Source organism: Malus domestica, chromosome 04, assembly GCF_042453785.1.
Source record: "Malus domestica chromosome 04, GDT2T_hap1".
Lineage (NCBI taxonomy): Eukaryota > Viridiplantae > Streptophyta > Magnoliopsida > Rosales > Rosaceae > Malus > Malus domestica.
This window is the reverse complement of record NC_091664.1, coordinates 28,450,609-28,472,519: the sequence shown is the minus strand read 5'-3', so window position 1 is coordinate 28,472,519 and position 21,911 is coordinate 28,450,609. Positions and strand designations below refer to the sequence as shown.

The window sequence follows — 21,911 nt, the reverse complement described above, 5'->3', positions numbered from 1 at the left end:
TTAAGTTGATTACGTCTCAGAGCATCTTCACATGCAGGGCAAGTAGCAACTAGGTCTTTTTCTTTTCGTTTTTTTTTTAAATGGAGACTATTTATAATATACATTGAATAATAATGAACTGCCTGGCCCTTAGGCCTCGTTTGGTGTTGAGATGGGCAAAATAACAGATTTTTTTTATGGTAATGGTTACAGGTGTTGGAAAATTAGAGTCTAATTGTTGTATTATTTTTATTTTCTTTTACCAAATAATAAATTTTGTTAGGTTAATTACCGACGGGGTTTGAACCCACACCGTTATGCAAGTAAATAAATAATTTAAAGTATACACATGATCAACCAAATGTTAAATGAACATGGCATAATGATTAGAAAAACTTAAAAATAGGTTGAGGCAAATGTTAGATAGTACTCTGTCCTTTAGACAAGTTTATGCCTGGTGCTCATGATTAATCGGCGCTTGTCTCCAAGATATAACGACCACTCCCTTGTAATAAAAATCACAAGGCTCCAATGAACCACAAATGTGTTGAAAACTCTCTCATATGGACTCAATGAGACTCTCTAATATTTAGTGCTCTCTTTGTATGATTACGTAAACAATGAAAAGTTTTTTAGTGACTGTATGAGGCTTCCCAATTTATAAAAGTTGAAATGTCTTTTTAGAAAACATGTGACAATTCATAAAAAATCAAAAGTTACAGCTATTCATTTGAATTTCATATTATGATAGATACATTTTTTTCACCAGAAGACACCTCTTCTAGTTTTCATTCAACTAATAAATTTAATATTATAAAATAATATTAAAACTTTCAACATTCTAGCACATGAATGGAAATTGACTAAACACTATGCAAAGGACAATGCAGCACTAGAGAGATTTAGTAGGAAAAGTACCGCATCGGGATATGTAGATTTTGGCTTTGAACCTTCCATAGTGAATTATTGTCATATTACTCAGCTAATTAGTGAATACGATGTCTTGAACTGCTCTACCATTTGTGTAAACTCGGACAATTATAATCACACAACACCCTTTCAAACATACCGTAGTTTGTTTTGTTGTGTTCATTTCGGCAATGAACAATTCCTAATTTCCAGTGAATGCTCTAGAAAATTAAGCCCTCCAAAATGCAAACAGCTTCGAAAAGATATTCACTCCAGCGAATGTGGATACACACATGCAAGTCTGCTAAAAAACATGGTCGACATTGCTTGAATCATAAACAATGCAAAATGACTAGGTCTTAATGTCAACCACCAGAAATAGAAAATAAGAAGTGGATTAAGTTGCTCACGTCTGGAAACACCTTCACATGCTGGGCAAGTAGCAAATACGTATTTTTATTTAAAATGGAGACTATTTCTATTGAACAATATGAACTGGTTGACCCTTATGCCTCATGTGGTGTAGGGATGGGCAAAATAACTGATTCTTTAATGGTGATGGTTGGTTACAGCCTACAGGCAGATAAGTACGCGGTTTCGGGACCTGTTTTGGATACTGTTATCCGTTCTTTAAGGGTTATAATTATTCAACAAGTATACTACATACATATCTTAATAGCTATGGTTGATAACTGCTGCTGTCATAAAATTTTTAGGTCAACATACTATTAATATCACCGATATTATTCTAAACTAAATCACATATTTATATAAAAATAAAAAATCCTCGATAATATTAGTAATGTAACTTTCACGTATAAATTATATATTATTTTGTGTTATATCTTCCAATTGGAGACTGTCTTATACAACACGTTTACCCGCCCGCTATGATTCTCATCTCTCACACTCGAGTTGTTGCACTACTTTTGTCTTCAGTAGAAAAGATCTACGTTCTTCCAATCTTCCTTCAATTCAAGTTGTTTGTTTCGAGCTTGGTTGAACTCAGTTGTTGCACCAGCGTTACACTGCAGTTTCATTAGAGAATGCCAACTAGTTAACATGCTAAAAGCACTAAAACTCTATTTTAAAGAGCTAAATCTTAAAAAAAATCATCTCTAGTAGACTATAAAAGAGTCTCTGCTATTAAAATGAACAGTTACTCTTTAAATTTATAGATCAACTGTTCATAAGTTAAATACTTAAAAATTGATATAACTCAAGACTAACTCGTGAGCTGAAAAGAAAAGAAATAAGACGATTTTAAAAAATGAGTAGGTTGAGTTTTTTCTTTTCAAAATGATTGATAATATAATATTCAAAGTTTGTTTAAATAAAGTATTGATCAAGATAAAAAGTTAAAGAGAATGACTAAAGTTTGTTTTTCAACAATGTTCACCAAAAATTTAACAACCGTTGGAGATACTCTGAAACTTGAAAACGGCCGTTGGCAACCTCCAATCTGTCAAAAGCACGTCAAAAGCACCCTCTGTATATTTAATATGAAAGATTTTTTATTATTTATTATTATTAAGGGATGGAAAACAGTTCAAAGCTACTACAATAATTTAAAGGATGGTGGAGTTTCGAACCGAAACTCATGGTTAGATGCCCAACACCTAATTCATTAGGATGTTGCACTAGATGCAATATGAAAAAAATTTGTTTGCTCTAACATGAAATAATTATTGAGGTTGTTAACTTACTACAAATTCTAGTATTTAGTAGAAAGCGCTAAAAAAGTGTGTAACAATTTAGTAGCAAAGAACCGAGAATTTTCAAAATATTTGATTGCTTTCCGCCGAATAATAGAGGACCATGAGTTTCCCCAAAATGTGTCATTAAATAATCTAATTTTGCTAACATTTGTCTAATATTTGTTGGTTTGGTAGATAGCCTAAAAGATGTTAAGATGGCGACGGTTGATTAGGCACTTGAAAGTGAAACATCCTTTGCCAAATCACACATGGCCAATATAAAACACAAAAGATATAAAACAGATAATTTGTACAATAACTAAGAGAGAAAAAAAGTGCCATAAGAAAATCTAATGTTGCTAAAGTTATATAATTTTAGGGATGTGATATCCACACACCCCATTTTACTTCTCACACACCATTGTAATTTTCGGCCGTCAGATCGGATGAATTAAAGAAGATCAACGGATAGAAATTAACAAAGGTGTGCGAGAAGTAATTTGAGGTGTATGGATAGCACACCCCTAATTTTATTGTAAACTAATCTTAAGGGGATTTGAATGTGGTGAATAGGGACGAAGTGTATTCATTCTAGCAAATGTGGATCCGCTTATGTGTGTCTAGACAATTGATGAAGTTTTTCAAAGTATAAACAATGCAAAATGACAATAAAAGTGGTTCGAAAGAAAAAAACCACGTATCATATTAAAGAATATTAATATTGCTAAAATTTGTCTCTATTTTTTGGGTTTGGTTTAGAGATTTTGGAGTTGTTGCACCCAAAAACAAAAACAAAGCGAGCTTGTAGTTCATTGAATCATAAACAATCCAAAATCATGACTTGGGCAAAATTCAAATATATGGATAACTTTTTCAACTAATATAAATCATGAGGGGATCTGAATGTATGTGCATATAAAGAGGAAGTGCATCAACTCTAGCCAACGTCTGACGCCAAAAAAAAGAAGAAAAAAAGGTTAGAAGTTCATTGAATCATGTACAATGCAAAATCATGACTTGGTCTTAAATCAAATCGTAGACATTGAAGGCAAAGTAGCTGGATAAGTTGGTTACGTATTGATCACCTTCAAGTTCACATGCAGCCATGGCATGTAGCCCAAAAGTCTTTATAAAAGTAAAAAATAATGGCAGGATTAAATTGAACACTATTGAACTACCTTTAAATACCACACACGTTTCTCCCATAACAATTCAGAGATCTTCAAACCTTTCTCCTTCTGTTAACATTTTCCGTTTTCAATTAAGATAAAGATGCTGCATTCCAAGTATCCCACATCGTCCCAGGATACCACCGTTGATACGCAACACAAAAATGAGGGCAAGAAGATCAAGGGGAGAGTGGTGTTGATGAAGAAGGTTGTTCTCGATGTGAACGACCTTAAAGCTTCGATTCTTGATCGTGTTGACGAGCTGTTAGGCAAAGCAGTTTCTCTAAGGCTCATTAGTTCGGTTAATGGTGACCCTGGTGAGAAATGAATATATAGTATTTTGTCTTTGAAGTTCATGGTTCCAAGTTAATCACTAGTACTTGTTAGTTCTATTGTTGAATGAGTACGTAATCTGTTAGACGATGCTGCTTTGTTACTAAAGAGTTAATCTCGCATAATCTTCTTATTGAAAGAAATAAACCCCAAAGAGAAAACGGAACATCTTAACGTAGACTCCAAAAGAATCACTATTTAGAGGACTTATAATCTGACATTTTTTTGGATTTTTGAATTTGATATGTTCTTTTTGTAGAAAATGAGTTGAAAGGAAAAGTTGGAAAGCCAGCATACTTGGAGAACTGGGTGACCACAATCGCCCCCTTAACAGCAGGGGAGGCTGCATTTGATGTTACTTTTGATTGGGAAAAGGAAATTGGCGTCCCGGGAGCTTTCGTAGTTAGAAATGAGCATCACAGTGAATTCTACTTGAAGACTCTCACGCTCGAAGATGTTCCTGGCGAAGGTCGAGTCCACTTTGTTTGCAACTCATGGGTGTATCCTGCTGACAAGTACAAAAAAGACCGTGTTTTCTTCTCTAACAAGGTACCGAAAATGGTCATTTCAATGCGCAAAAGTCCCCCACCAAATCAATAGATTGATTCGTATATTTGGACAAAAGGGCTGTTTTCTTCGCTAACATGGTTGTTACAATCGCGCATAAGTCCTCGGTAATTAACAGATTGTTTATGTGTTTGTACAGACTTATCTTTCAAGTGATACACCAAAGCCACTACAGAAATTTAGAGAAGAAGAGCTAGTAAACCTGCGAGGAGACGATGAAGAAAGAGGAGAGCTTCAAGAATGGGACAGGGTCTATGACTATGCATACTACAACGATTTGGGGAATCCAGATAAGGGTCCCGAATATGCACGTCCAGTTCTTGGAGGATCTATTGAGTACCCATATCCTCGCCGCGGAAAAACAGGAAGACCAGCAACAAAAACAGGTCTGTAAATAAAATTCATTTCTCGTGCCGTCACTACTCAAACTCGGAAGTCTCTAAGACGTTTATACTTCTTGTCTTGATAGATCCTAACACCGAGAGCAGGCTGAAGCTTATCCAGATCTTAAATGTATACGTTCCAAGAGACGAACGATTTGGACCCATAAAGATGTCAGACTTGCTTGCTTATGTCCTGAAATCCATCCCTCAGGTCCTTAAACCTGAGATAAGAGATCTACTCGTTGGTAACAAAGACGAGTTCGAAAGCATGGAAGAAGTACTTAAACTCTATGAAGGAGGATTAGAGTTGCCTGATGGGATACTAAAATACATTAGTGATAGCACACCTGGGGAGATTTTCAAGGAGCTTTTTCGAACTGATGGCGAAAAGTTCCTAAAATTTCCAGTGCCTCAAGTGATCAAAGGTAATATAGTATAACGTTATATGTGCCTTCAATTTCATATACTGCTTTTCTTTTTAACTCATTTTGGTATTTTAATTGATTTTTACTAGAGGATAAGTCGGCATGGAGAACTGACGAAGAATTTGCAAGAGAACTGCTGGCTGGAGTAAATCCTGTCACTATACGTCGTCTCCAAGTAATCTTAGCTTTTGAGATCTATTATATTTGAATGATATTTTCTCAATTGTTCATCCCTAATCGCAGTAATTTCTGCATAAACTACAGGAATTTCCACCATCTAGCGAGCTAGATCGAGAAGTATATGGGGATCAAACAAGTCAAATAACCAAAGAACACATAGAACATAACTTAAATGGACTCACCATAGATGAGGCAATCATGAACAACAAGCTATTCATATTAAACCACCACGATGCATGGATGCCGTACCTGAGGCGGATAAACACAACTTCCACAAAAGCTTACGCAAGCAGAACACTCCTTTTCTTGAACAATGATGGGACTTTGAAGCCAATAGCTATTGAACTCAGCTTGCCACATCCGGATGGAGATCAATTTGGTTGCATTAGCAAAGTCTATACTCCGTCTAGCCAAGGCGTCGAGAGTTCCATTTGGCAATTTGCTAAAGGTTATGCACTTGTAAATGACTCCGGCTGTCATCAGCTTTTCAGCCACTGGTATATCCCTGTCAAAGAAATATCAGCAAAACAAATGGTAGCATTTGCGATAGCAACATAAATTCATAAATTTTATATTTCTGTTCTTGTTTGTTGCAGGTTGAGAGCTCATGCAGTGACTGAGCCATTTGTGATAGCGGCAAATAGGCAGTTGAGCGTGCTTCACCCGATTCACAAACTTCTGCATCCTCATTTTCGTGGGACGATGAATGCAAACGCATCCGCACGACAGGTTCTCACAAACGCAGGTGGAGTAATAGAGGAAATAATATTTGCTTCCAAGTTTTCGATGGAATGGTCATCAGCAATGTACAAGGACTGGACTTTTCCTGATCAAGCGCTCCCTGCGGATCTGATCAAAAGGTAATATCTTGCGTTAGTAGCATTTTTTAAGTACTTTTTTCATCTACAATCGATGGTAAATTGAAAGCATCTTCCCTTTTTCTATGTTCAGAGGAGTGGCGGTTGAAGATTCAAGTGCATCACACGGCGTGCGTCTACTGATAGAGGACTATCCATATGCTGCAGACGGGCTTGAATTATGGACTGCAATTAAAACATGGGTTAAAGACTATTGCTCCTTCTACTACAAAAATGATCAAATGGTTCAAAATGATTCGGAACTCCAATCCTGGTGGAAGGAACTGCGCGGGGTAGGCCACAGCGACAAGAAAGAAGAACCCTGGTGGCCTAAAATGCAGACTTGTGATGAGCTGATAGAATCATGCACAACTATCATATATATTGCTTCAGCCCATCATGCAGCAATCAACTACGGTCAGTACTCGATTGGTGGATTCGTCCCAAACCGCCCAACCCTAAGCCGGCGGTTCATGCCTGAAGAAGGCACTCCAGAGTATGAGGAGCTCAGGACAAACCCTGACAAGGCATTCTTGAAAACGTTTGCTCCTCAGCTGCCGACACTTCTTGGAATGGCCACGGTAGAAATCTTGTCAAGGCACCCCACTGATGAGCTCTATCTCGGACAGCGTGACACCGCGGAGTGGACAACGGATGCAGACATACTGCAGGCTTCTGAGGATTTTAAAAAGAATTTGGAAGCGATTGAGGCCAAAATTGAAAAGATGAACAAGGATGAGAGATTGAAAAACCGGTTCGGACCGGCCAAGATCCCTTACACTTTGCTGTATCCTTCTAGTGAGCCTGGACTTACTAACAAGGGAGTTCCCACCAGTATCAACATCTAAATCATTTCTGTTTCTTTGTCTACATTGTATTTCACTCGTGTTATATGTAATTATTTTTGTTTGTAAGAATAAATTTGGAAATTAATCATGTAGTTTTGTGAACATTTTACCGATGAATAAATTTGTATGCATTTTTACATTGCATATGCTCAAAGCTCATTTCTCCGTTGAAATTGTAAGCTCAGATTTGGAAAGGACCGCGATATTATTAAGAAATAGGAGAACCAGACATAACTTTGTCTTGAATGAAATTCGAAGATTGATTCTTTACTCTTAAACGTCTCTAAATCAAATGAATTTTCCTAGAATGGACGGTTCCAATTATAAAATGAAGAAATGTTGGCGGGAATGAGGAAAGAAACAAAAACAGTTGTGGTGGGAATTAGGAGTAGTACTTGAAGTTAGTTGTTTTCGGCAGAATTTACACATCATGGTGCAGAGAAAAAAGTTGAAGTTGGTTGGTTGCCGGAAATATACACACCTTCAAAGGAGACTGATGGTTTGAGGGTTGCTGAATCAACGGCGCCGTGTTGCTTTCTTCCTTCACCTTTCTGTTCATCGAGTGTGTTGAATAGTGGCCAAGTGGCTATTAAACAAATCAAAAGGAAAAAAGACAAAATAATTATGTCCCTTCCATGTTTTGGGGAGGAAAACATGGCACCTTGTATAAGGTGAATTGTTTTGGCCATAACACCCGTGAGTTTTGGTTTTTAACATTGTGTTGTTGCCTTTGGAGCAATTAGAGAGAGAGAAGAGAATTGTGCATCAGAAAAACAGAGAAGAAAAAATAGAAGTGGAGCAGCCCCTCTTTGAAGAGAAGAAGAAAGTGCTCATCTTTTTTGTTAGTAATCATCCACCAAGGTAGTTGTTGTTGTAATAACTTTGAGCTTTGTATAGAGAAGAAATTAATCATTATATTTCTTTCTATTTGTTTCTTTGGTGTGTGAGAGCTATTGGTTGTATTGGGGTTTTGGGTTGTGAGCTTGCCAACACTTTGTAAACTTCCATTTGGTTGATAGTGGATTATTGGGTGAGCTCCTACTGCTCCGAGGACGTACTCCAGTTACACTGACTGTTGAGGAACCTCGTTAAAATCTTGGTGTCTTTTATATTTTGTTCTTGCATTTTCATTTGATAAATTTCCTGTGGGTTAGCTTGAGTTGGTTCCAACGGGTTTGGTGCTATCCTAGCACAACAATTGGTATCAGAGCACTGGTTGCTCTTGGGTACTGTCTAATTGCCAAAGATGTCAGACGAGCAAGATGAGAATCCTTTTGGAAGCAGCTCCGGGTTTGCAAGAACTACGGTGCAAAATGCAAAGTTCGAAGTTGAAAAGTTTGATGGCACAAACAACTTCGGGATGTGGCAATGCGAGGTCAAAGATGTGTTGGCTCAACAAGATCTACTTGCCGCTTTGGGAGAGAAGCCGGAAGCTATGTCAAAGCCGGAGTGGGAGAAATTAAATTTGTGGGCTTGCTCTTCAATTCGGTTGTGCCTTGCAAAAACTCAGAAGTATTTTGTGATGCGGGAGACGGTAGCAAGTGTGTTGTGGCAAAAATTGGAAGACAAGTATATGACGAAGAGTGCAGAGAATCGGCTACACTTGAAGAAAAAGCTCTACCGCTTTCAATACAAAGAAGGTACAAAATTGATTAGACACCTTGATGCTTTTAATAAGTTGATTGCCGACTTGTTAAATTTAGATGAGGATATTAAGGATGAAGATAAGGCCTTCATATTGTTGAATTCCTTGCCGGACTCTTATGAGCATTTTGTTACCACTATTATGCATGGTAAAGAAACTGTGAAATTTGAAGATGTGTCAAATGCCTTGATGAATTATGAAATAAGGCATAGAGATAAAAATCATGATAGTACCTCTAAAGCTTTATTTGTTAGAGGTAGATCATCGGAGAGGAGATCATCTTCTAGCAGGAAAAAATCACAGTCTCGACCTAGAAGAAACTCTAAAGGTAGAAAACCTTTGGAAATGGATGAATGTGCCTTTTGTCGTAATAAGGGCCATTGGAAGAAAGATTGTCCTAAATTGAAGACCAAAGGCAAAGAAAGTTCTGAAGCTAATGTTGCTGAGGTTGAAACAGATTTTTCTGATTTTGCTTTAACCACTTCCTCATCATTTGATTGTGCTACTAAGTGGGTGTTGGATACGGGTTGTACTCATCATATGACTCCTCACAAGGATTGGTTTTCAAGCTTGAAAGAGTTTGATGGTGGCGTTATGTTCATGGGAGATGACAATCCTTGCACAACAAAAGGGATTGGTACAGTTCGTTTGAAGTTGCATGATGGCATGGTTAAAGAGTTGACAGGTGTTCGGTATGTACCGAATTTGAAGAAAAATCTTATTTCTTTGGGTACTTTGGAATCCAAGGGTTTCAGGTTTCATTCAGATGGACAGACATTGAAAGTTACTTATGGTGCACTTGTTGTGATGAAAGCTCCTAGATGTGGCCATTTGTATTTATTGCAGGGAAGCAATGTGACAGGTGAAGCATCTGTAGTCTCTGAAAATATAGGCACATCTGATTCAGATACTACTAGATTGTGGCATATGAGATTAGGCCATGCCAGTGAGAAAGCTCTACAAGGGCTTGTGAAACAATGCCTTCTAAAAGGTGCCACGACTTGTAAGCTTGATTTCTGCGAGCATTGTGTCTTGGGAAAGCAAACTAGAGTGAAGTTTGGTACTGCAGTACATCAGACGAAGAGCATTCTTGATTATGTGCATTCGGATGTTTGGGGTCCTACAAAGACTCCCTCTTTGAGTGGTAGACATTGGTTCGTGACCTTTGTTGATGATTATTCAAGAAGGTTTTGGGTCTACACTATGAAGCACAAGAGTGAGGTGTTGAGCATTTTCTTGGGTTGGAAGAAAATGGTTGAGAACCAGACTGGGAGAAAGATTAAGATTTTGAGATCGGGTAATGGTGGTGAATACACATCCGACCCTTTCTTTAAAGTTTGCAAAGAGGAAGGAATTGTGAGACATTTCAGTGTTCGGGGAACTCCACAACAAAATGGAGTTGCAGAAGGATTGAATCGAACCTTGCTTAAGAAGGTTAGATGTATGTTGTCTCAGTCGGGTTTAAGCAAGTCATTTTGGGCAGAAGCAGTTAATTATGCATGTCACATCATCAACCGGTTACCCTCAGCTGCTGTTCAGGGTAAGACACCAATGGAGGTATGGACTGGAAAACCTTCTTCTGATTATGACTATATCCGTATTTTTGGTTCACCTGCTTATTTTCATGTGACTGAAAATAAACTTGATCCTAGAGCCAAAAAGGCTATCTTTCTTGGTTTTAGTAGTGGTGTCAAAGGTTACAGGTTGTGGTGCCCAGAGATGAAAAAACTTGTAATCAGCAGAGATGTGACATTTGATGAAGAAAGTATGTTCAAGGACTCTGAGAAGAATGTGAAAGATGTCCAATAGGTGGAGCTTGAGAAAGTTGCCTCTGGTACTTCAAATCCTATTTCCGCTGATGTCGATGCCACTACAAGTAAAGAAGTTGGAGACCATGAGGATGTTGAAGAAGTTGAACTAGAAGATTCCATTCAAGTTGAAGAGGAAGTTTCACCTCAAGAGTCTATTGCCAAGAACAGAGGAAAGAGACAAATTACCAAGCCAGCTCGGTATAGTGACTATGTTGCTTTTGCTCTTCCTATTATCACTGAAGAGATTCCATTCAATTTTGAGGAAGCTATTGAGAGTGAGGAGAAGAAGAGGTGGTGTAATGCCATGGGTGATGAAATGCATTCTCTCTTGAAGAACAAGACTTGGGAGTTAGCTAAATTGCCTAATGGCAAGAAAGCTATCGGTTGCAAATGGGTGTATGCCAAGAAGGAAGATGCTGATGAGAAAAGCAATGTGAGATTCAAATCAAGATTAGTTGCTAAAGGGTATGCACAAAAGGAGGGCATTGACTACAATGAAATATTTTCTCCGGTTGTGAAGCACTCCTCAATTCGTATTATATTAGCTCTTGTTGCACAATATGATCTTGAGCTTGTGCAACTTGATGTGAAGACGGCTTTCCTACATGGTGATTTGAATGAAGAGATTTATATGTGTCAACCGGATGGGTATATAGTGAAAGGGAATGAGAACTTGTTTTGCAAATTGAAGAAATCACTATATGGCTTGAAGCAATCTCCAAGACAATGGTATTTGAGGTTTGATAAATTTATGAGATGCCAAAATTATTCTAGAAGTCAATACGATCATTGTGTATACTTCAAGAAGTTGCAAGATGGGTCTTTCATTTATTTGTTGATATATGTTGATGATATGTTGATTGCCTCAAAAAATGTCGAAGAGATTGAGAAATTGAAGAAGCAAATGAAGAATGAGTTTGAGATGAAAGATCTTGGTGAAGCGAAGAAGATCCTTGGCATGGAGATCACTAGAGATAGAGAGAAGGGTTTGGTCAATTTGAATAAAAAACAATACTTTGAGAAGTTGATTCGGAAGTTTGGAGTTCATGATTCAACTAAACCGGTTAGTACCCCTTTGGCTCCTCATTTTAAATTGAGTTCTCTACAGTGTCCTAAAACTGATAAAGAGAAGCTGCAAATGAAAAATATACCATATGCAAATTTGGTTGGTAGTTTGATGTATGCGATGGTATGCTCTAGACCGGATATTGCTCATGCAGTTGGCATGGTGAGTCGATATATGCATAATCCAGGTAAAGAGCATTGGCAAGCAGCTAAGTGGATATTGAGGTATCTCCATGGTACTCGAGATGTTGGTTTATGCTTTGAGAGAGATGACTCTGGTATTGGTCATTTTGCAGTTGGTTATGTTGATTCAGATTATGCAGGTGATCTAGATGGAAAGAAGTCTACTACAGGCTATGTGTTTACTATGGCTAAAGGGCCAGTTTGTTGGAGGTCCATTTTGCAGTCGTCTGTTGCCTTGTCTACTACAGAGGCTGAATATATGGCAGTTGCTGAAGCTATAAAGGAGGTCATTTGGATACATGGGCTGATTAGAGATTTGGGGGTTGATCAGATGCAGGTGGAGGTACATTGTGATAGTCAGAGTGCCATTTATTTGGCTAAGTATCAGGTTCATCATGCGAGGACCAAGCACATAGATGTGCGTTATCACTTTGTTCGTGAAATTGTTGGTGAAGGGGAAATCATTCTCCAGAAGATTCCAACTAAAGACAACCCTGCTGATATGTTGACTAAGGTTGTTGGTGTAGCCAAGTTTGTTCACTGTTTGAACTTGGCTCACATTATGCCTATATAATGAAGGCGTTGAGCAGTAGGAGTTTTGGAGCATTTGGCTCGGCATGAGTTGTTCTCTTGCTAGTGTTTGGGAGTGATGTTCTGTGTTAATTGTGTTGGTTGGCTTATCATGACGTTTTTCGGAACTTGGCCAAGATGGAGATTGTTGAATAGTGGCCAAGTGGCTATTAAACAAATCAAAAGGAAAAAAGACAAAATAATTATGTCCCTTCCATGTTTTGGGGAGGAAAACATGGCACCTTGTCTAAGGTGAATTGTTTTGGCCATAACACCCGTGAGTTTTGGTTTTTAACATTGTGTTGTTGCCTTTGGAGCAATTAGAGAGAGAGAAGAGAATTGTGCATCAGAAAAACAGAGAAGAAAAAATAGAAGTGGAGCAACCCCTCTTTGAAGAGAAGAAGAAAGTGCTCATCTTTTTTGTTAGTAATCATCCACCAAGGTAGTTGTTGTTGTAATAGCTTTGAGTTTTGTATAGAGAAGAAATTAATCATTATATTTCTCTCTATTTGTTTCTTTGGTGTGTGAGAGCTATTGGTTGTATTGGGGTTTTGGGTTGTGAGTTTGCCAACACTTTGTAAACTTCCATTTGGTTGATAGTGGATTATTGGGTGAGTTCCTACTGCTCCGAGGACGTACTCCAGTTACACTGACTGTTGAGGAACCTCGTTAAAATCTTGATGTCTTTTATATTTTATTCTTGCATTTTCATTTGATAAATTTCCTGTGGGTTAGCTTGAGTTGGTTCCAACGGGTTTAGTGCTATCCTAGCACAACAGAGTGAAGAAAGATCATAAGGAAGGAGAAGACACACGAATCGTTCCTGTTCACTACTCGGACAACTATTTTAACTCGTGCGGCCAGGTGAGGCTATGCCAATAAAGATCTCTTTCGAGGCCGTTCCTGCTGGTGTGTCGTCAACCTCCGAGTTACTCTCGACGGATGGAACTACCATGGTGTCCATACCGTCCAATGAGCTGGCCTTTAACGTTTGAATTAAACACCGAGGGTAATTGCTCAGTTAGCAGAAGTCCAATGCTAAGAATCAAGGTCCAACTGTGACATGCATTTTTGTTTCTTGGAGAGGAAACTTTTACATGCAATTTTATTCATGCAATTTCGTGTGGTGTTAATGAATCATCAACAACTTTGCGAAATCTATGAGTCCGAGTGAGTCAAGGTTGTAGTGGGCTATGTTGGAGGTACTTGACCTTTAGATGGGAGGGATCAATCCAAAAATCCAAAGTCAGAAGGAGTTAGAGTACTCCAACCAAATCCAACGACTGTTCTAATTAATTTCCTTAAACTTATAACACGCAGATGATTGTCCCCAGGTTCTACTCATGCAAAAACGTTGAGTTGTTAGTTGAGTCCATTTGCATATTTTGGTTGAAACACTACGCACCCGACTGAACTGCAATTCAGATGATCGCCGACCATGGTTGGTAAAATATGGTGCAATGAAGCTCGAGATTCGATTGCAAAGAGCTTGTAATTCCCGTTAGCATTTTATTTCTACCAAATATTTGTTAGTCCAGTAATACTTCTTTTTCAATATTACAGGAGGTACAAAGATTGAATCGCCTCTCCCCATTCATAAACAAGAAGAAAAAACGCTAGATTCAACTGCAAAAGGGAGAATTCCAATTGTTCAGTTCGAATCACCTCTCCTCATTCGTAAATAGAAAGAGTCACTAGATTCAAAGAAACCGCATTCATAAATACTTTACACAATCCATACTATTACCATCCCATATATACAAAATACAGGCGAAACCTACGACAACGTACTAAATAACTCTTCGCATACACGGCATCCACTATGCCATCGGTACCTGCACCGTTTTAATAACAAAAAACAGCAAAAATGTCAATAAAGGAAAATAAAGGAAGTGTAAGTATACAACGATAACTCGAGGAGCATAGATGATTGAACTACCGCATACACCATCGAGAGCTGAGGTTCGTGCCAACAGTGTTTGAACCAAAGAACTACTCATGTGGCAATTTCTCCTTACTAGCACCCCTATTCGCACACAAGTCAAGTTGCAACTATAAGTATAATTACAAAGGAAAGGATCAAACTAACAACAGATGTATAACTTGAACAACCTAAAGTTCCTTTTAGTTGATTCATAAATACGTTAGTTAATAAAAACTTAGTATACTCCTTGGCCTTCTAAACTCTTAAGTTTTTAACCATTAAATCTTTGTTAAAGATACAATGACGAAGAACTAACGTTAAAAATTCGGTATCCCACCAAAAAATTTCGTAGATAAGATATATGACGATTTAAGTACATGAGTTCCGGTTTGTGAGACGAATCGTCGGGTGATGAGGCAACAGATAGAAGTTTAAGACTATGAACAAAAATCAACATAAAACAACATAGAAAAGAAAATCTTGAAATTAAATGTGATGAGATGAAACCGACGCTGGTGGGGAGCTCCCTTCAGTCCAATGGGTGGGCAAAGCGAGCGGAAGGAGTTGCTCCCACGCCATGCACCAGGCCAAACCCTTAACATTCGTGCAGAGGGCTAGGGTTGGAAAAATAAGATGTTAAGGGGGTAGCCAAATGCATGAGATGGCAGCTCTTGCCACTCCTCAGCCCTCCGAATTGGACTAAAAGGAGCTCCGTCCTCCATCAGTATCTAGCTCTACCTTCCGTGAAGGGCTGCTTCAATCCTTCCCCTTCTTGCTTCCTTATATAGTGGAGCACATGTTTAAGTAGGGCAAATTCAAATTATGATACATTAGTTATAACATAGCGAGGACACGTAGTAGAGCAAGGACACACGTTGTACGCATCTAAGTTAGATTAATTATATGCTAAGATAGTGAGGTCCCATCATAAATTAGTTAGTAAGTAATATGGAAGAGTATTCTAATTATTTATAAATATATATACAGTTTTTTCGACGTAAGATGTATACTTTCAACATGTCTTTTTATGTATGATAAATTTTCATACTTTCAACCTGTCTTTTAAATCTTAACTTAAGGAGTTTTTTAACTCTCAACAAGTCTCGTCACGTAGAGTGAATTTTTAAGTTTAACATGTATGAGTATTGACTACATACTTACAAATACTTATAAATCATAAAAAATAAAAAAAAGGTATAAGATCATTGTAACATTGATGTGTGTGTGTGTGTGTGTGTAAGACCAGTTCATAGAAAACGGGTTAATAGGACACCGTATAGATGACCAGCTTTATAGAAAACATGATTAGTGTAGATTATTAACTCGTTGGACTAATTGTGGGTAAAGATTACCATATATATAGGATTTAATAACCCTCTGATGTGGAAATAATCCTAATGTAATTAAAATATAATAATAATAAAGCTAATCCTTGTCATTTAAGGATTTTAGTCCAACAATTAATGGTTATATGTAGGAATCATATATTCATGGATTGGTTTTAAACCCGGAATAAGATTTTCTTCTCCTCAAATCCTTTTTCCTCCTCTCTTCTCCTTTCTCACTTTCAACTTTCTACTTCTATATAAAAGTCAACATACCATTCAAATAAGAGCATGAGGGAATGCGAAATATAAAGAGAAAAGAATCATTCTCCTTTACATTATCATAAGTTAGATTTCTCGCGATCTTCATTTTTTCGTGAACGTACGAACAATCTTTATTTATGAGTGTCATTTCATCGGTCATGTCAATGAAAGATAAATATATAAATAAAAATAGAGCTATCAAAAACTTTCTTTCTCTCTTCGGACGGGAAGAACAGTAAAGCTTTCTTTAGTTGTATGAAATCTTTGGAGGAGATCGTAACCGTGCTGCAAAGATTTGACGCATGCCTAGAGCCAAGATGCAAAGAACTTATTCTGCTGAAAGCAAAAGACAACCAATGATCCAAACAGTTAATGCCAGGAACAGTTCTGCATCAGTACTCGTCTGCATGTATATCATCATCCCAACCGTTGGATTTGAACAACTTTGTACTAATCGTATTGGACGGTCAAGATATGCACTCTTCTGATTACCTAGGTATCATCAATATACGCAGAGGTAAAAAATATGCCAGTAACTTGCCTCTTTGGTTACTGCTAGGAATAACAGTAGGGAGTGACTTTGACACGCACACATATTCCAACTTTTCATATACTTTTTTTACGTAGTAATTAAAATAAATAAATCAAAATAAGTAAATTACATAAAACTATCTTAATGTTGGATCATTAATAGTATCATACTTCGTCTTTAAAAAGTTTTAACGTCATACCTTATCTTCGAATTTGTTGACGGAATCCACTTTTTATTAAAAAAATTAATAAAAAATTAAAAAATTAAATAAAAAATTTAAAAAAAAACCCAAACCCATTCCCCCGGGCGAAAACCCATCCCCCGCCCCCCAACCCCGTGAAAACCCATCACCCCTTCCCATCTTCCCCATCTATCCCCCCTTAGTTTTAATGTCATACCTTATCTTCGAATTTGTTGATGGGATCCACTTTCTATTAAAAAAATTAATAAAAAATTAAAAAATTAAATAAAGAAAAAAAAAAAAACCCAAACCCATTCCCCAGGGCGAAAACCCATCCCCCCCCCCAACCCCGTGAAAACCCATCACCCCTTCCCATCTTCCCCATCTATCCCCCCTTCCAAACCCAGAACCCCACCCCCACCTCCCCCGCAACCCCCCTTTTCTCCCTCCCGAGCCTCCCAACCACCTCTCTCTCCTCCACTCTCTTCACCTTCCCCTCCCATTCAAAAAAAAAAAAAAAATCAGAAACAAATCTAAACCCAGATCGTCACACCCCACCGAACCCTTCCTTCCCGTCAAAGTTAGACCACCTCAACTGGTTTTTTTTTTTTTTTTTTTTTTTTTTTTTTTTTTAAAGTTTTGAATATGAGGGGTGGTGAAGAGAGTGGAGGAGAGGGAGGGAGAAAGGGGGGGTTGTGAGGGAGGAGGGGGTGGGGTTATGGGTTTGGAAGTGGGGTGGGGGACGGATGGGGAAGATGGGAAAGGGGGGAGGAGGGATGGGATTTGGGTTTGGATTTTGTTTTTTGTTTTGTTTTTTTTTTTAATATTTAGTTACTATTTTTTTTAATTAATTTTTTTAATAGAAAGTGGGTCCCGCCTCATGACACGTCAGTATTTAACAGAGGAATTGACAGACAACTGACGAAATGTATGACATTGCAACAAATTCGAATATAAGGTATGACATTGAAACTTTTTAATGATGAGATATGAAATTGTTAATGACCCAATAGTTGAGGTAATTTCATGTAATTTACCCAATCAAAATTAAATAATGATGTATAAGAGGCTAAAAATAGTGTGGAAAAATCATTTTTCTAAAATTATAGTATGGAATCACATATAGATCATGAGATCATGGCTAAGCTATATTTGAGTTACAAGGAGCCTTAACTTATGTGATAATTGCAAGTGCACAATATCGTTTCAAGTAAAATAATAATAAGTATAATGTCGTTTCAATAAGCATTGGATTAACATAAATTTAATGAGACAAAATTGTGAACGAAAGTTTAATGAGACGATCAAACAATAGACAAAGCCACGCCTAGATGGAAAGATTCAATGAAAAATTCAAATAAACCAAAATGCTCACTTTGCGGCCAAGGTTTAGAGTTTAGAGTTTTTGGTACATATGTGTGCATATTTTTCATGCTAATAATAAACCCTAAACCCATCATACCCGCAACAAAATCATTACAAAAGGAATGGGCCTCGGAGTTTTTTTTATTTTTGATTTTTGATTGTTTTTTAAGGGGAACAACTAGTAGCAAGCCACGGTTATCCACCCCTACCGAGGGTCGGGAAAACTCACAAAGGTATTTCAACCTCCCCATGTCCACAAGTTTGGTTTCCACACCAGCAGCGGGTTTTGAACCCAAGATCTCCATTTTTTAATTTGAAAAAACTCTCGCAATCCAATCCATCCTTTACCGTTGGGCCACAAGCTCATGGTTAGATTTTCGATTTATTATTGTAATGATTTTAAGCATGTTTTAACTCAAGTCGCCGAGCTAGGAGATTTGCCGAATGAGATTTACCAATCATAGCGCGACACATGTCAACATCAGAAGCCAATCACAACACGACACGTGTCAATGTCAGAATGAAACTAGAAACTATCCCCTATAAATAGAGATCATTCTCTCACAATATTTCCTAATGTCATTTGTACTAAATCATTAACTAGTACTCACTAAAGGAGAGCTTAAACCTATGTACTTGTGTAAACCCTTCACAATTAATGAGAACTCCTCTACTCCGTGTACATAGCCAATCTGAGTGAACCACGTACATATTGTGTTTGCTTCCTTGTCTCTAATTAATTTATTAGAGAAAAGAAATAATAATTAGGGTAAATCGCCAAAATGATTCATGAGATTTGCATAGCTCATCACTTTGATCCTTGAGATTCCAAATCGATAAAAGTGGTCCCTGAGATTGTCCACCATCTATCATTTTGGTCATTCCGTTAAAAACTCCGTTAAGTATCCCGGAGCTCTTGACCAGAAGTTTGGGCAATTTTCAAAGCTTCATAACTCAATCGTTTCTTAACCACATTCGACCCATAATATATTAAAATGAAGATAGGAAAGTGTAGAATAAGATTATACCTATTTCGAAGTCCAATGGTTGCCGGAGATGGCCAAAAATAGCCTCAAAGTTGACTGGTCCGAGCGAAAACTTGAAAACTCGCCAGAAACTGGGTAAACTTTAAACGTTCATAACTTCTTCAATACTCAACGAAATCAAGTGATTCAAAAATGAAAATAATACTTCTCGATGAGACAAAGAGAATGGTACATTTTTCTATTGCTAGATCGTCGTGTTGTGGCCGGAAAATGGCTTGAAAGTGGCTAACTCGAGACTAAGACAACCACTTTCGAGCCGTTTTCCGGCCAAACCACGGCGAGTTAGCAGTGGAAAAAGGTATCATTCTCTTCATCTCATCGAGAAGTATGATTTTCGTTTTTGAATCACTTGATTTCGTTTAGTATTGAAGAAGTTATGAATGTTTAAGTTTACCCAGTTTCCGGCGAGTTTTCAAGTTTTCACTCGGACCAATCAAATTTAAGGCTGTTTTACGATCATCTCCGGCAACCATTGGGCTTCGAAATAGGTATAATTTTATTCTACACTTTCCTATCTTCATTTTAATATATTATAGGTCGAATATGGTTAAGAAACGATTGAGTTACGAAGCTTTGAAAATTGCTCAAACTTCCGGCCAATAGTTCTGGGACACTTAACGCAGTTTTTAACGGAAAGACCAAAATGATGGATGGTGGACAATCTCAGGGACCACTTTTATCGATTTGGAATCTCAGGGACTAAAGTGATGAGTTATGCAAATCTCAGAGACCATTTTGGCGATTTAGCCTAATAATTATTAAGACCTTAGGCAACTCAAATCAAAAGCAAAAAATCGCTGCATGCGCCTCAGTTTTCCCAATCCTCGAGAGCAACATCATCCATATTCCACAGTGTCATTTTCACTTCATCACTTCGTGTTCGTGACAGTGAAGTATAGAATATTGCATACTTTAATTTTTGTGACTTTTTTTTCAAAACAAATATAAGTGACTGAATTCTTTGTTCCGTTCGTCACTTGCTCTCATCCATTTTCAAATAGTTCTAATTCAAACTGTCCCAGATCTTAACGGTACGTTTATTACATCGGACTATCTTGGACTGGACTAACTTCAAGGACTATCTTGGACTGATTTAGTGAAACGTTGGGTGCTGTATCGGACTAAAAAACAGGACTCATATATTATATTAAATTATTCATTTAATCTATATTTACAATATTTTATTATTCATTTAATCTATATATATTAATATTTTATTATTAAATTATCTTTTTCATTTCTAGAATCATTTTCCATCTTTTTATTCTGGGCAAATTCTCAATCATCTTCCTTCTCAATTTTTTTCTCCAGCCACTGCATCCCCCCCCCCCTTTCTCTACCCTTTTCTGTACCACTGTCTCTTTCCTCTTTCTCTTTTCTGTCCCGTTTCACCTCCAATCACTTACTCCTACCCATTTTTTTCCCGACTGACTTCAAATTACTTTAGCCTTCTTCTTTTTCTTCAAATTATGAAACTTTGTATTTATTTTGTTTCACCTGAAACAGCTTGGCGCGGGAGCTACGGTATAGCGGATGGATCTGAAATTGTGGAGATTGTTTTCAGATTCTAAGTCCTTGAGGTTGAGATCGTTATCTTTGTTCTCTGGGTCTGGTTCGAGTTCAATTGACAAAAATGGAGAACCCAATTCCGCATATTGAATCAATTGTTCCTTCTTGAAGCAAATAGAGGAAATATGGGTTATGGGTTCGTCGAGAAGTAAGTAGGGAGTTGGGTTGTGGGTTTGTCGGCGTGAAGGCAAAATTTTGGTGACTGGGTTCGCGAGACGTTGGTGACTGGGTTCCCGTAGTCTAGCAGGATGAGGAGAGAGGGAGAAAGTGTGGTGGTCTGGTGGTGTGATTTCGGAGTGAGGACAGAAAGCTAGCAACGCAAGCAGTAGCAGAGAGAGGTCTTAGCAGTCCCATGGTTATTGGGGGGTCTTGCTAAGACCTCTTAGTGAAGGATTTTGTCCATGCGAGTCCCCTTTAGTCTCATTAATGTTAATCCCAGCACGGAACAAACAGGGTATTAAACTAACAGTTGGTCCAGTCTAGTTCAGTCCCACTTAATAAGGGCAAACAAACACCCCCTATAAGGTTTGTTCCAATATCTATGTTTGGTGGAAATTATATAAACTTTTACCTTAATTCAATAGTGGATGGGTCTTTGCTGTTTGATGATTTCGAAGAGGTTGTTCGTATGGAAAAGATATATAGCATCTCCACTTTTAAATTTTAAATTGCCAACAGGGTGGTGGGTGTGTTGCAGAAAACTGCAGTCATTATTCCAAGTAAATATACGGCACGTACATGCCTAACAGTTCTTCGTGGATCATGGATGGCTTCATGGTGGAAAAAATAGTTTGCTTCTAGTAAAATTACAGTGTTTCACAATCAAATTGTCATAAGCAAATGAAACCAAATTTGGTATACTTCAAATATCTTTTAGAAAAAACCAAAAATAGAGAGAGAGAGATAGAGAGATGGGAGAGTTGTTCTCTTGGTATACTTCAAATATCTTTTAGAAAAAACCAAAAATAGAGAGAGAGAGAGAGAGAGAGAGAGAGAGAGAGAGAGAGAGAGTGTGAGAGAGAGAGAGATGGGAGAGTTGTTCTCTTGTCACTAATTTATTATGTTACAAGCATTTTTAGAGAAG

The 21,911-nt window shown here is 37.7% G+C and overlaps 1 protein-coding gene and 1 long non-coding RNA gene across 2 annotated transcripts; one reads left to right on the top strand and one right to left on the bottom strand.

Moving 5' to 3' along the window:
- Window positions 1–3,857: 3,857 nt before the first annotated feature.
- LOC103433945 (probable linoleate 9S-lipoxygenase 5) lies at window positions 3,858–7,347 on the top strand. The gene is made up of 8 exons (NM_001294093.1): window positions 3,858–4,071; window positions 4,347–4,636; window positions 4,794–5,040; window positions 5,124–5,462; window positions 5,552–5,637; window positions 5,727–6,139; window positions 6,239–6,502; window positions 6,594–7,347. The coding sequence occupies exons 1-8, from the start codon at window positions 3,858–3,860 to the stop codon at window positions 7,345–7,347; spliced, it is 2,607 nt and encodes an 868-aa protein (NP_001281022.1).
- A 6,969-nt stretch (window positions 7,348–14,316) lies between these two features.
- Window positions 14,317–15,052, bottom strand: LOC139195200 (uncharacterized). Its single transcript, XR_011579839.1, has 2 exons — window positions 14,561–15,052; window positions 14,317–14,456 (listed from the first exon to the last, which is right to left on the bottom strand). It is a non-coding gene; the product is annotated as an uncharacterized lncRNA (long non-coding RNA).
- Window positions 15,053–21,911: the final 6,859 nt, after the last annotated feature.

Excerpts from the sequence above, each read along its gene's own strand:
- LOC103433945 (NM_001294093.1), top strand. The coding sequence starts at position 3,858 with ATGCTGCATTCCAAGTATCCCACATCGTCCCAGGATACCACCGTTGAT. Across the intron at positions 5,041-5,123 it reads AAGACCAGCAACAAAAACAG|ATCCTAACACCGAGAGCAGG; the intron begins GTCTGTAAATAA and ends TTGTCTTGATAG. Across the intron at positions 6,503-6,593 it reads CCTGCGGATCTGATCAAAAG|AGGAGTGGCGGTTGAAGATT; the intron begins GTAATATCTTGC and ends TTCTATGTTCAG.